The 16279-nt window shown below is 33.3% G+C and overlaps 1 protein-coding gene across 12 annotated transcripts in view; it reads left to right on the top strand.

Moving 5' to 3' along the window:
* LOC149774502 (uncharacterized) overlaps nt 1-16279 on the top strand; it is a 127584-nt gene that overhangs the window by 71681 nt on the left and 39624 nt on the right. For all 12 annotated transcript variants that reach the window (XM_089945241.1, XM_089945240.1, XM_089945243.1 and 9 more), the window contains 4 exons: nt 3897-3992; nt 6207-6414; nt 7129-7278; nt 8834-9000. In XM_089945241.1, the coding sequence (XP_089801367.1) occupies nt 3897-3992; nt 6207-6414; nt 7129-7278; nt 8834-9000 (621 nt within the window). The remainder of the gene's footprint in view (nt 1-3896; nt 3993-6206; nt 6415-7128; nt 7279-8833; nt 9001-16279) is intronic.

The following is a 16279-nucleotide window of genomic DNA, read 5'->3' as shown; positions in this document are numbered from 1 at the left end:
AACATTCAGCTTCAAGAATAAATTCACTTTTTCTATGTTCCATGTACTTCTGAAGACTTTCTTGCCTTTTTATCACACGCCCCCTAACATTTTTGCATGAAATAGCATAATCATGAGTCATACCAAGTTGAAATTGTATGTTACACTTAAAACCAATAGTGCATATTCATCATAGTGTTCTTGGATGGTGCGACATTAAATTTTGGATGTCCTAAATTTGCATATTTTCATAATAATTCTGACCCTTGTTTTGAGCAATCTTGCACAGTTCGTGAAGTAAAGAAAACTGTGGTGTCAGAGATAGAGAAGAAACTGGCACTAAGTTGGTTCTCAAGAAACATTTATGATTATGTATTTGTTTAAATGGAGAAATACTACAGATTGATTCTCTATTTCTTGGCTTATGATGACAATATTCATATTGATATTCACAAAATAATGGCATGAAAATTTTAAATGAATTTGTTTTCATTCTTCAAAATTCTGAAAGATATTTGAACTTGTACCTCTTTTCTGTCCTTACTAAACATGAACATTTTAATTGTAACACCAGTGTCTCTAGATAAAAATCCTACCTAGAACAGATGACCTAACATCGATAATATCTCAGTGATCACAATCACATACATATTATCAATACGTCTAGTATCACTGAGTCAGTGAGTGATACTCCCGTCGAGTCTCTAACCTCGAAAATATATTACACAACAAAAGTTGTACAAATATTTTGTAATAAGTTTGGTATAATGAATGACAGTACGTCTGTATAATCTGATTCCTTGGTATAAATGTCTGCCTTTTCATACAATCGTTTTTGTGTGTTTTTGAACCCAAATTATGTCGTATTGTTGTCATTGTTTACATTTTGTACGTACCCATGTGCCGGGAAGAGTTACCATTTTTGCTAGCATGGGTGACCTTTGAAATAGGCGTAATTGGTGGGTTTTCCACAAATATTCGCACACATTTTACCATTATTCTCATAAAAAGAACTACAAAGTATTTAAAAAGTAGGCGTAGGTGAGTGTATATGGTCATTTATTTAGTTTTCCAGCGTTTTGAAAAATTTCTTTTTCGTTTTTTCCCTCCGCTGAATACGTTGTAGAAATGACCCAATGTCATATACGCTAAATATAGACATTTGACTTTTCAACCATGAATACATTCTGATGTAATAATATCGGCTTTTTACATATTAAAGCTGAGAAAGTACTGGGTGTAATGAGGTTAACATTTTGAGAAAACGTTAATCTTGATCGCCAGTGCCCTCTAGCGGCGTCCCCTGTTGCTACTAACTATTGAAGAATCAACACTGATATTTTAAGCTAAACTGCATGTAGCATAATAAATTTGGTAGCAAGGTTTTGCTCAGGCATTCGACTTCATACTCCTACTAAAACTTTTACGTAGTATTTATAAACTTACGGAATGCCAGACCATTTTCCCACGCTATCGCTCAACATGACCATGATCGCGCCCATTTAATGTGCTCATGCAACGCAAAAAATGGAATACTGTCCCCGTTATAGTCAACTGAAAATCAGTTTATGCCTAGGTTCAGTACCTCATTTTCAGTCAACCAATGAGAAGACAGCATTCCGTTCTGTGCGGTGCACTTGCATATTAAGTAGGTGCGATCATGGCCATGTTGAGCTATAGTGTAGGGAAAATGGCCTGGCATTCCATAAATGAACAACAGTACGTCGAAGTTTTAGTATGCATACAAAGTCGAATGCCTGTCAGAGCAAAACATAGGTACCAAAATTATTATGTTACATGCAGTTTAACTTAAAAGATCACATGAAGTCGTGTGAGAAAGTGCGCAATCCAGTTTATTTCAAGGTTGTGTTGTTTTTGGAAGCACATACTTGTCATACAAATAGTTCTAACCAATCAAATGGAAGCTAAGAGAAGGGGACTTTTTCCAAGTTTGCGGAGTTTCAAATGTACGATTTTCAAGCTTAATTCTGAGGCTGAAGAATGTCTCAACCTTGTGTCTGTCTATCGTCAAGTTCTCACCTCTAAAAGTCAGCCATATCCCCACATCTTCGACGGACCATATGTTGCATTGTATTTCTGTCGCCATTTTATGTCATGTTCTAAATATTCGGCTGCAGCATCCTTATCATATATGGCTACATCTGAAGACTTCCGGATATCCACGTTCCCATTGTTTCCATATTTCCATTACAATTCATCGGAAATTGCCAAGTTAGTTTCTTTTCCCTGAAATACCGTGAATTACGATGAGTAATCCGCAATGACATTATTTTTTTTTAACAACGGGGGGGGGGGGGGGGGGGCAGAAGAGAAAACAAACACAATGGTGGCATTATAGAAACATATTATTAAAATAAAGTAGGCACCACCGATAGAAGCATTTTTTCTTTTGATATGACATGGCACAGAAGTGATTATTGTTTATTGATGACCATGCATGGAAGTTTTTTATTTTGCCATCTGTGGGGTAGTGGTATGTTTAAATGGAAAAGCCCTTAGCAGATATGTATTCATGCAGTCATGAAAATTATTAGTGTTACAGTAGTATTCCAGTAATATGAATATGTAACAGATGAAGTCATGAAAATTATTAGCATTCCAGTAATATAAATATTTAACAGATAAGTATCCATGCAGTCATGAAAATTATTTGTATTCCGGTAATATAAATATGTAACAGATAAGTATCCATGCAGTCATGAAAATTATTAGTATTCCAGTAATATAAATATTTAACAGATAAGTATCCATGCAGTCATGAAAATTATTTGTATTCCAGTAATATAAATATTTAACAGATAAGTATCCATGCAGTCATGAAAATTATTTGTATTCCGGTAATATAAATATGTAACAGATGAAGTCATGAAAATTATTAGTATTCCGGTAATATAAATATGTAACAGATGAAGTCATGAAAATTATTAGTATTCCGGTAATATAAATATGTAACAGATGAAGTCATGAAAATTATTAGTGTTCCAGTAGTATTCCAGTAATATAAATATTTAACAGATAAGTATTTTTGAAGGTTGTGAAGCTTATTAGTTGTATTAATAATATATGCAACACAATACAACTTTTGAAAAAAAATTCATTACATTTTTTAGTCAGAGCTATACGCCATGGTGCCAGAAATGATCGGCAATACAAGACTTAGGTATTGTAAATTGATCAATGGTACGACAAGTAAAAATCTTTGGAGGGATGTGGACTGTATTTGGCCATCTTTTGTAAGGAGTTTACATTTTAACCTTTATCTCTTAATACTGGCCTCCATGTATAGCCTATTGTGTGCTGAAAAATGGCATTAAACCCCACAACAACAACAATCTCTTAGATGATATGTGTTGTTTAGGTTTTTAAAATCCATAGCTTTTACCTTTTTATCCTCTGGTACTTAATGTTTGCATTTATTTGGAAGGCCTAATCTCTTTTAGCTATTGTACTTATGCTTTTAAATTTGATTTGTTGGCACCATATAGCCAGTGTTGTGCTAATGTGCCCTTAAATCCTTCATTTACCATTACTTCCACTGCTACCTTATTGATCACAAGAATGAATTTTACTGCATGTACTCTAGTTTTCTTAGATCTGGTGCATTTTGCTATGTTTTTTTGACAAAAATTCATGAAGGCATATATGTGTAGTTATGTTTGATAAACACTTTGTTTTCACATATTTGCTTACAAGCCACATTTTACTTTATCATGATTTTTGCATATTGTCATAACACTTGAAAAGAGAGCAAATAATAAAGCTGTGATTAATGCAAAAGCTACCCGTCCAAAAGCGTAACAGAATTGGATGTTATTGAATTGCAGTGCCTGAGATCCATGAACGATGTCAAGTTTTAACACTTTTAACATATTTAACCAAATCCATTTTTGTTTCAGGGTCATAAAAATGTTGCGAGGTTGTGGGCTGAATCGGGACTGCATTGGTCAGATTTCGTTCCTGAGAAGCGAATTGATCAGTTTCTTGCAGACAAGGTATGTTTAATCTTACATCATTTTATATACACCCTGCCATTAAGGTAAAGTGTATTATGGCATGGTGGTATCTGTCCATCAATCTGTCCATATACTATTTCATTTAGGTACAATAAATGTACAAGTGGTGGACAGAATGACTTGGACAGGATGGTCCACCAGTTGAAAGGCACATACTTGGGAATGAAGTTTTCTTTATTTATAATGTGATTGAAAAATACTTAAATCTGACACCAAACTTGTAAACATAAAATCTAACAATGGATTGAACAAAATGATGTGCACTATGTTAAAAGACCGATATATGGAAGAATAATATACTGCTGATAACTTGAACAAATCATAGCAAGTAACTTAAGTAATCAAGAACTGATGAATAGAAAAAGGATCTAATACCATGTATGATCAATATTTAGAAATTAACACAAATTAGCAATAATTTACCACTTTGGCTGAGGGGCCCCGAGTGGCTGAGTGGTCTAAAGCGCTGTCCGTTAAGGATCACAGCCATCTCACCTCTGTCTGCATGGGTTCGAGTCTCGGATTCAGCCAATGTGAGTATGTGAGAAAGCTTGCCAGTAGCTTCTCGTGGGTCAGTGGTTCTCTCCGGGGTTTTCCCAGGTTCTTCCTCCACCATTAATACTGGCCACCATGTATAGCCTATCATGTGCTGAAAAATGGAGTTAAACCTACAACAACAACAACCACTTGGCTGATCAAATGATGGATTTAAATAGTTATGACTGTGTAATGATTACTCACCATGGTGAATAAAGCATGAAATGTTTAAAAGTACAGATAATATTTGATCCACAAGTAGGACATATACAAATATATATGACTTCCACTCAGATAGTGATACTGATAAATTCACAACAAACACAACATATAAGATCATTTGATGACCACAGAGTGTCTTCATTCTCACCACTCTGTCAGATGATCAAGAAGCCACAATTATTGCCTAACTCTTGTCTATAAGTACCCTTGCTATGGTGCAATCCATGGCCATAGAGCTTAAATTTATAAGTTTATCATTGCAAGAACCTTGCTTTTGTTACATGAGGTGAACCAAACTTAGTATTTTAAAATAATGTTTGACCTGAATAAACCACTCTTGGGTAAATCTGGACAAGGAAACAAAACAGGAGCAAATTTTTATTCGGATATAGTGCACAAACTTTAGGAATACTCAGTTCTGTAACAATTGGCATTAATGAAGTCAGAAATTGGTATGAGTTCTGTCAGAGAATTCTGCCAGATATGAGTATGAAGTATGTCAGATATGAGTATGAATTCTGTCAGATATGAGTATGAATTCTGTCAGATATGAGTATGAAGTATGTCAGATATGAGTATGAATTCTGTCAGATATGAATATGAATTCTGTCAGATATTAGTATGAATATTTTATGTTAGTCCAGATATAGTCTAGATTTGAATTAAAAAAGTCCATAATCAGGACTTAAGAAAATGTTGTCAGGTGCGTCATTTTCTATGTGAACGTGTTAGGGCTCAGAAGTGAACTAAGTTTATCAGAAGAGTAATATCTTGATTGTTCTGACCACTCTGGTGAGGAAAGGGCAATAAATCTTCTTAGAGTCTATAATGTTCTGATGTGCTGGATATGTTGGGTTGTCCACTCTGCCTTCAAGGAACTATCACAAGACCAGATTAATTTCTTATTTGTATGGACTTATGAATTTAGGGCAGTTGCCACCAACACAGCACTTAAATACACCTGTTACCTAACAGCATCTAATCTGATGGATGGTGATCAGAGACAACTTTCTCCAGCTTTTACATCAGCTATTTTTTAATCCCAAGAGGACTTGGTTGGACTTAGTTGGACATAGACCTGCAACACAACAGGCTACTATCCAAGGTCATTTTTTCATTAGAATCTAAGAAATATTTGCTTGATGCTAAATTATACATTTTCGCAAGATGGTTTCAACTTGAGTGCTGTGCACATCATCCCATTAATGCAAACCAAAAAACAATACATAAGCTAATGGTTAGCAGTGACTCTGCTTTATGCTGAAATTGACAAACAGAACAAGCCTCAACATTTCTTTCATCACCATGGTTGTTGTGAAATGAAATTACCTAATGAAAAGTTTGCTGTTTACATTGTTTTTGATTAAGTGTGTCAATTGTGACATGGCGGAATAGTTTCTTGTCCCTTGCTGAGATTGTTTTTGATTTTTACAGAAACTGGAATACATCAAAGTTCTCACAAACCTGTCATCCACTAGCATGAGCATCGATGATATCAAAAGAAGTTTGCACAGTTTAATCTTGAGTTGCTCAAATGAGGAAGTGTTTGACTGGATTAACAGACATGTGGATAAACCCATGACAAAGGACAAAGATTTCATCGATGCCTTGATGTCAGCTGTTTGTAGGAGTGCTATATCAGGTTTAAGAATCTAGATATGTTAGTGAACTTGTGCTGGGGAGAGAGAGAGAGAGAGACAGTCATATCATTCTTTGTCTGCAGCCATATATGCATAGCAGAAGGAATTCATTCCCAATGTTTAGAAACTGTAGTAACAATCAATTGGGCTTATATTTGTCTGGAATATTGCCATGACTGTCATTTAACTTAATGTTGTGGAGAGAGAGAGAGAGAGAGAGAGAGAGAGAGAGAGAGCAGTTGAACTTCAAATGTGGCATATATTCATCTATGAAAGTGCCATCTGGATAGCAGTAGTATCTGAAACAATTTTAATTGCGATCAGAGGTACAACAAAATAAAAATAAATCTTTTCATTTTATGTATCTAATATGTATATATATATATATATATATATATATATATATATATATATATATATATATATATATATTGGAATTTTTTCTATATAGGTAAAGATAATTTTCAATTACATAGATACAATTGAAGAATCATTACAAAACATAAACTAGCACATGTATGATATCAAGAGGACTTGTTGGTAAGAGTTTTTATGAAACTGATAAATATATACAGAGCATTTTAATTTGATTTTAGCTTGAAATAACAAAATAATGCAGCTAAGTTATTTCTTTTCATTTAAGTTTCCTTTTGATAATTAACTTCATCTTTCTGTCTGTTTCTAAGGGAGGTAACCCTAATTTCTTTTTATTGCAGTTGATGGTTACAACATGATGAAGGTGGACAAAAGTCAAATACAAAAAAGAAATAACTTGCTGCAGAAGTACCTGGATCACCAGTTGGAGTTTGAGCTTCAGGCTCTGTATTCCCTGCAGGCACTTATACACAAGCTTCAACACCCACCAGGTAAAAATGACCACAGTCCAGTGTTATTTTAAGTGAAGCTCATTGTAGTAATTTAGTTAGCTGATCATGTTAACCGTTTCAATTGAAATTGTCAGATTATCATAACTGTCATTTAAACAGATGATATTTCCAATTCTGCACTAGGTCTTTCACTTCATGTATGCATTGCATCAGATAAATGTATGTGAGGTTAGCAAGGGTAGATGATACTATAATGTCATCTGTCATCAGTATGGACATATTGACCATGCAAAGCAGACTAGTACTGTGTGTAAATAGCATCTCTATTGATGTCATTTCTAGCAAAATTTGCATGAATAGCACATTTTCAAGTGGTAGTGTTTTAAATTTTGAAATTGCCGCATATCTTAATAAGTTTTAGCAAATCTCATGTAAGGCTTTTAAAGTTTAGTTTTGTTCATGTAACAAATTTTATTTAAAGTAAAACATCATCAGTGTCCTCAAATTATTCAGCAAAGCTGTCATCCCAATGCTAGCGTTTAGCATCAACATTTTAAAGAAGTTTTGGTAATGTTATTACCTACATAACACAAAGAAAGCCAAGACATGACCATTTTGTACATTAAATCGTTGTGTGACCAATCAGAGGGCATGTTACATATGCAGATGTTTAAAAATAAACTCGGCTTACATGTTGAATGACCTGTGTTATAAGCATATCAAAATAATGTAGATAGTCCTTTGTAGAAGTCTGTGTTGGGAGTCTAGGGTCTTACGAAAAGTAACAGGAAAAAAATGAAGACAACAAGCTTTGTAAAATTCAACAAATAATTTACTTCCCTAGACTGTCAAGTGACAAATGAGAAAAAAGAGAACTTATGGTTCTCCAAATCAAATCCAAAAATAATCGAAGAATCAAACAATAGAAGTCTTGGTAATAAAAAGTCCTGAATGAAATCCAAAATGGAAGATGAAAACATCTGTTGTAACCTGCTACAGTGTCAACAGTCTCTTGTTTTTGAATTCTGTTTAAATTTTGATAAATGTCCTTGTCCAAGAATTTGTTTAGAGCACTAGTATTTGAAATCCAATAATTTGAAGAAAATAAAATAATTAGCCCAAACAGGACACAACTTAAACACTTTAATGTCTCAAGTGTTAAGGCACGACTGAGAATTCTTTCTCAATATATCAGTAATAAGTCTAACTAAGAAGCAAAACAGATTCCTGGATGGGGGTCAACCTTCTAAAAAATTTAGAAGTATGTAACAATAAACATGTTTCATATCACATAATCCACCTATGGCCTTGGCCTTGACTTAACTTAATAATTCTTACTCTGAGAAAGAATTTTTTTTAAAAAGTTGTTTACAACTGTAACTGGTTCTGAATCAATTTAAAATTTCTTTTTAAAAAAAACGTCAGATCAAACAGAACTGAACTTATTCTGTCCAATAAACAATATTACATCACAATAGCATGTAATGGAATAAAATAAAAAAATTAAAACATCAGACAAACAAATAAATTAAATCAGGTATACATAACAATGGAAGCTGTACATTTATATTCACCTTATTTCTATGTTAACCAGGTGTATTGCAAGAGCTCTTTGACATACTCTATGATGAAGACATTATTCCTGAGGATGCCTTTATTCAATGGGAGAAAAATGAGGACCCTCAGGAGCAAGAGAGCAAAAGCATGGCACTGAAACAAGTTGTTCAATTCTTCAAATGGCTTAAAGAGGCAGAGGATGAGGTAAGCTGAGGATGAGGTGGTAAGCTGAGGCTAAATTTGACTTACTGTGTAATATTAGATGGGACGTAAATAATTAACATTGCTAACATTTATTACTGACAGAGGTAAAATGCCTGTTTATTATTTTCTACATAATTTATTTCAAGCTACCTAAGTGATTAGAGCATCCGCCTCAGATGAAGAGGTTAGTGTTAGGACTGGTTGGCTTGGTGTCAGGATAATGTGACTGGGTCGGTCTTACTGCTACATGTCTGTGGCATGATGCCCCAGTACTAGACATCACTATAACTGTCACACTGCAGACATCATAGTGATGTGACTGAAAAATTGTTAAAGCTATGTTAAAAATTGAAAACACAACATCAAGCTACCCAGATTTAACTGAATAGGACGTACAATATGTGCACGTCACTGTTGGACAAGGCATATCACTTTGGGTATGTTCATGTACCAACAGCAGCATTGATACCAATGTGTCTTGTTCTGATTATCCTTTTTCAAGACCACGTCGAAGACTTATTTTACATGGTGTGTATTGACTGAAAACATGCAATGCTTTTACAGTCTAAAAATTCCAGAGAAGAGAGAAATTGTCTGATTTTCAGAATTAAGAAGTGTTGTCTTGCCTTGTTGCATCTTATTCATTCAAAGCAATAAAAATAATGATGCATGCGATGTACATTTTTCAACTTGTGTGCTCAAGAGTAACTGTTGTATAATATGATTTGCATATGAATAAAAATAAGGTTCAGAATCTATGTAATTTCATATAACTACCTGTCAATCAAACATCTGATCATTGTTTTATAGCACATAATCTGTGTAATTTCACTTAATTACCTGTCAATGAGACATCTGATCATTGCTTTAAAGCACACAATCTGTGTAATTTCATGTAATTACCTGTCAAAAAGACATCTGATCATTGCTTTAAAGCACATATTCTGTGTAATTTCATGCAATTACCTGTCAATAAGACACCTGATCATTGCTTTAAAGCACATAATCTGTGTAATTTCATGCAATTACCTGTCAATAAGACATCTGATCATTGCTTTAAAGCACATAATTTGTGTAATTTCATGCAATTACCTATCAACTCTCTGATCATTGCTTTATTGCACAGAAGTGATATTATAATACACAAATCCATTAAAATGGTGATATCAGAATATATATTAGAAGATGGCTGCCTTGCAAAACTCTTATCTGTTTTACAGCTCATCAAAAATGCATCACCTCATTCAACTATGGAATTGTCAATTACCTTTTGGAAATGTCAAACTATGAAATTGTCAATTACCTTCTGGAAATGTCAAACTATGGAATTGTCAGTTACCTTCTGGAAATGTCAAACCATGGAAGTGTTCATTACCTTTTGGAAATGTCAAACTATGAAACTGTTCATTACCTGTTGGAAATGTCAAACTATGGAACTGTTCTTTACCTTTTGGAAATGTCAAACTATGGAACTGTTCATTACTTTTTGGAAATGTCAAACTATGGAACTTTTTATTACCTTTTGGAAATGTCAAACCATGGAACTGTTTATTACCTTTTGGAAATGTCAAACTATGGAACTGTTTATTACCTTCTGGAAATGTCAAACTATGGAACTGTTTATTACCTTCTGGAAATGTCAAAGTTTTATTGAAATATACTGATCATACATCTTTTCTTTTATCAATGTTTGCCAAATCCCACTGATGTTTTGAAGCCCCTGTGCCTTGGGTTCAGGCTTCATTGACCCATTTGGGATTCTGGTATGTGTTATTACCAATCTCTGCCTTCTCATCCCTTGGGTGTGTTTAAATGCATACAGTATGAGTTCAGGCTTTAATTACCCCTCTGTGATTTTGGTAAATATTGATACCATAAAGCTAAAAGTTTATGATCACTGTATTATAAACCTAATGTCTTCTATTTCTGTGATCATTTTCTTTATAGTAAGTATTCATTGTTTTACTGATTATAATTTCTTTACTAATGAATGCATGTAATAAAATGTAACTATTATATGCTGCAAGTAGTGTGTATTTATTTTTGTTAAGATTGTTGTCTACAGTATTGACAATGCAACATCCGTTTTGACAGATACACCTTTATTTTTCCCAAAAGATGTACTCAGATTGGCCTAGATGTGCTTTTATTGCATTCTGGGTTTTAGGTTGTTTGTTAAGGGAACATAATGGGTATTTTCCAGACTCATGCAAACTTTTCTACCATTAATTTAGAAGATAGTGTGGAAAAAACAGGAGACATTTTGAATTCAAAAGAAGTGTGGAATCCCCAAAAACAGAACTCAAGTAAATTTATGACACCTAAATTGTAACCATGAAGATGCTTTCAGCAGTTTCTAGTATGTCAGATGACAGGTAAAGAAACTAAATATAGAAAATAATAACATCTTTCTGGTATACTCACTTTTATGCAGTCCATTCCAAATTTATTACAAAGTTATCTATAACATAAATATCAGAGTCATGGTTTGTATGAGTTTCCATTGAGAAGATCATAACATTTGATGCATATTTAGAAATTAAATGAAGCAGCTAAACCCTGCAGCATCATTAGTCCCATTTGTCTTGTGATTTTCATTTCAGGTCTTAACTGGTTCATAGAGGAATATACAACATTTATATCTCATATCAACCCAGGTTTAATCACACCTCCTCATATATGTTCTTCACCAACCATAATCAGTTTTGCTAACATTCCAGTTGCATTAGATATGAGTCATACTAAATTTTATCCAGGTTATGTTATTTTGGATTAGGAATCAAGCTATGCTGGAAATATTTGGTATTCTGTTGCTGCATTTTGTTGTGCACCTGAAATTCTGAAGTTGCATGATGACATCCAACTTGTCACTTGATTTAAATAACGCACAGCAGGGTTTACATAATTCTCAGATATTGACAACTTGCATGTAGATATGAATCACATCCTAAAATTTCACTCCAATCTGAATATAAATAATAGTTTTGCAAATGTTATATGGATTTGTTTAAAAAAGTAATTGCAGTTTTCTCAAAAACCTTGATGAGGCACTTACGTAGATCTTGATCTTTTTTATCTCAATTAAATCAGTGATATTCGACACAGACATTTTAAGAAGCCTAATCTTAATACGATTTACGCTATGCTGAAATGTATCCATAACGATTGTTTATCCGTCTTGACATTTAGCTATTGATGATGTGCATGAGTTCAAAATGAAACTTTGCAAGTTAATATTGTCAAAGTAAATCAGTTCTTGAAATGCTCTCTTCCATCCTAATAGTGTCAAAGTAAATCAGTTCTTGAAATGCTCTCTTCCATCTTAATAGTGTCAAAGTAAATAAGTTCTTGAAATGATCTCTTCCATCTTAATAGTGTCAAAGTAAATAAGTTCTTGAAATGCTCTCTTCCATCTTAATAGTGTCAAAGTAAATCAGTTCTTGAAATGCTCTTTCCATCTTAATAGTGTCAAAGTAAATCAGTTCTTGAAATGCTCTCTTCCATCTTAATAGTGTCAAAGTAAATCAGTTCTTGAAATGCTCTCTTCCATCCTAATAGTGTCAAAGTAAATCAGTTCTTGAAATGCTCTCTTCCATCCTAATAGTGTCAAAGTAAATCAGTTCTTGAAATGCTCTCTTCCATCTTAATAGTGTCAAAGTAAATCAGTTCTTGAAATGCTCTCTTCCATCCTAATAGTGTCAAAGTAAATCAGTTCTTGAAATGCTTTCTTCCATCTTAATAGTGTCAAAGTAAATCAGTTCTTGAAATGCTCTCTTCCATCTTAATAGTGTCAAAGTAAATAAGTTCTTGAAATGATCTCTTCCATCTTAATAGTGTCAAAGTAAATCAGTTCTTGAAATGCTCTCTTCCATCTTAATAGTGTCAAAGTAAATCAGTTCTTGAAATGCTTTCTTCCATCTTAATAGTGTCAAAGTAAATCAGTTCTTGAAATGCTCTCTTCCATCCTAATAGTGTCAAAGTAAATCAGTTCTTGAAATGCTCTCTTCCATCTTAATAGTGTCAAAGTAAATCAGTTCTTGAAATGCTCTCTTCCATCCTAATAGTGTCAAAGTAAATCAGTTCTTGAAATGCTTTCTTCCATCTAAATAGTGTCAAAGTAAATCAGTTCTTGAAATGCTCTCTTCCATCTTAATAGTGTCAAAGTAAATAAGTTCTTGAAATGATCTCTTCCATCTTAATAGTGTCAAAGTAAATAAGTTCTTGAAATGCTCTCTTCCATCTTAATAGTGTCAAAGTAAATCAGTTCTTGAAATGCTCTTTCCATCTTAATAGTGTCAAAGTAAATCAGTTCTTGAAATGCTCTCTTCCATCTTAATAGTGTCAAAGTAAATCAGTTCTTGAAATGCTCTCTTTCCATCCTAATAGTGTCAAAGTAAATCAGTTCTTGAAATGCTTTCTTCCATCTTAATAGTGTCAAAGTAAATCAGTTCTTGAAATGCTCTCTTCCATCTTAATAGTGTCAAAGTAAATCAGTTCTTGAAATGCTCTCTTCCATCTTAATAGTGTCAAAGTAAATCAGTTCTTGAAATGCTCTCTTCCATCTTAATAGTGTCAAAGTAAATCAGTTCTTGAAATGCTTTCTTCCATCTTAATAGTGTCAAAGTAAATCAGTTCTTGAAATGCTCTCTTCCATCCTAATAGTGTCAAAGTAAATCAGTTCTTGAAATGCTCTCTTCCATCTTAATAGTGTCAAAGTAAATCAGTTCTTGAAATGCTCTCTTCCATCCTAATAGTGTCAAAGTAAATCAGTTCTTGAAATGCTTTCTTCCATCTTAATAGTGTCAAAGTAAATCAGTTCTTGAAATGCTCTCTTCCATCTTAATAGTGTCAAAGTAAATAAGTTCTTGAAATGATCTCTTCCATCTTAATAGTGTCAAAGTAAATAAGTTCTTGAAATGCTCTCTTCCATCTTAATAGTGTCAAAGTAAATCAGTTCTTGAAATGCTCTTTCCATCTTAATAGTGTCAAAGTAAATCAGTTCTTGAAATGCTCTCTTCCATCTTAAAAGTGTCAAAGTAAATCAGTTCTTGAAATGCTCTCTTTCCATCCTAATAGTGTCAAAGTAAATCAGTTCTTGAAATGTTTTCTTCCATCTTAATAGTGTCAAAGTAAATCAGTTCTTGAAATGCTCTCTTCCATCTTAATAGTGTCAAAGTAAATCAGTTCTTGAAATGCTCTCTTCCATCTTAATAGTGTCAAAGTAAATCAGTTCTTGAAATGCTCTCTTCCATCTTAATAGTGTCAAAGTAAATAAGTTCTTGAAATGATCTCTTCCATCTTAATAGTGTCAAAGTAAATCAGTTCTTGAAATGCTCTCTTCCATCTTAATAGTGTCAAAGTAAATCAGTTCTTGAAATGCTCTTTCCATCTTAATAGTGTCAAAGTAAATCAGTTCTTGAAATGCTCTCTTCCATCTTAATAGTGTCAAAGTAAATCAGTTCTTGAAATGCTCTCTTCCATCTTAACAGTGTCAAAGTAAATCAGTTCTTGAAATGCTCTCTTCCATCTTAATAGTGTCAAAGTAAATAAGTTCTTGAAATGATCTCTTCCATCTTAATAGTGTCAAAGTAAATAAGTTCTTGAAATGCTCTCTTCCATCTTAATAGTGTCAAAGTAAATCAGTTCTTGAAATGCTCTCTTCCATCCTAATAGTGTCAAAGTAAATCAGTTCTTGAAATGCTTTCTTCCATCTTAATAGTGTCAAAGTAAATCAGTTCTTGAAATGCTCTCTTCCATCCTAATAGTGTCAAAGTAAATCAGTTCTTGAAATGCTCTCTTCCATCTTAATAGTGTCAAAGTAAATCAGTTCTTGAAATGCTCTCTTCCATCTTAATAATGTCAAAGTAAATCAATTCTTGAAATGCTCTCTTCCATCTAAATAGTGTCAAAGTAAATCAGTTCTTGAAATGATCTCTTCCATCTTAATAGTGTCAAAGTAAATCAGTTCTTGAAATGCTCTCTTCCATCTTAATAATGTCAAAGTAAATCAATTCTTGAAATGCTCTCTTCCATCTAAATAGTGTCAAAGTAAATCAATTCTTGAAATGCTCTCTTCCATCTAAATAGTGTCAAAGTAAATCAGTTCTTGAAATGATCTCTTCCATCTTAATAGTGTCAAAGTAAATCAGTTCTTGAAATGATCTCTTCCATCTTAATAGTGTCAAAGTAAATCAGTTCTTGAAATGCTCTTCCATCTTAATAGTGTCAAAGTAAATCAGTTCTTGAAATGCTCTCTTCCATCTTAATAGTGTCAAAGTAAATAAGTTCTTGAAATGATCTCTTCCATCTAAATAGTGTCAAAGTAAATCAGTTCTTGAAATGCTCTTCCATCTTAATAGTGTCAAAGTAAATCAGTTCTTGAAATGCTCTCTTCCATCTTAATAGTGTCAAAGTAAATAAGTTCTTGAAATGCTCTCTTCCATCTTAATAGTGTCAAAGTAAATCAGTTCTTGAAATGCTCTCTTCCATCTTAATAGTGTCAAAGTAAATCAGTTCTTGAAATGCTCTCTTCCATCTTAATAGTGTCAAAGTAAATCAGTTCTTGAAATGCTCTCTTCCATCTTAATAGTGTCAAAGTAAATCAGTTCTTGAAATGCTCTCTTCCATCCTAATAGTGTCAAAGTAAATCAGTTCTTGAAATGCTCTCTTCCCAGGATCTTAATAGTGTCAAAGTAAATCAGTTCTTACAATGCTCTCTTCCATCTTAATAGTGTCAAAGTAAATCAGTTCTTGAAATGCTCTCTTCCATCTTAATAGTGTCAAAGTAAATCAGTTCTTGAAATGCTCTCTTCCATCCTAATAGTGTCAAAGTAAATCAGTTCTTGAAATGCTCTCTTCCATCTTAATAGTGTCAAAGTAAATCAGTTCTTGAAATGCTCTCTTCCATCTTAACAGTGTCAAAGTAAATCAGTTCTTGAAATGCTCTCTTCCATCCTAATAGTGTCAAAGTAAATCAGTTCTTGAAATGCTCTCTTCCATCTTAATAGTGTCAAAGTAAATCAGTTCTTGAAATGCTCTCTTCCATCTTAACAGTGTCAAAGTAAATCAGTTCTTGAAATGCTCTCTTCCATCTTAATAGTGTCAAAGTAAATAAGTTCTTGAAATGCTCTCTTCCATCTTAATAGTGTCAAAGTAAATCAGTTCTTGAAATGCTCTCTTCCATCTAAATAGTGTCAAAGTAAATCAGTTCTTGAAATGATCTCTTCCATCTTAATAGTGTCAAAGTAAATCAGTTCTTGAAATGCTCTCTTCCATCTTA

The sequence above is a fragment of the Sinohyriopsis cumingii genome, unplaced genomic scaffold (genome assembly GCF_028554795.1).
Source record: "Sinohyriopsis cumingii isolate HCF-2022 unplaced genomic scaffold, ASM2855479v2 utg000229l, whole genome shotgun sequence".
Taxonomy (NCBI): domain Eukaryota; kingdom Metazoa; phylum Mollusca; class Bivalvia; order Unionida; family Unionidae; genus Sinohyriopsis; species Sinohyriopsis cumingii.
The sequence above is the reverse complement of the archived record's forward strand: the minus strand, read 5'-3'. Positions and strand labels throughout refer to the sequence as shown.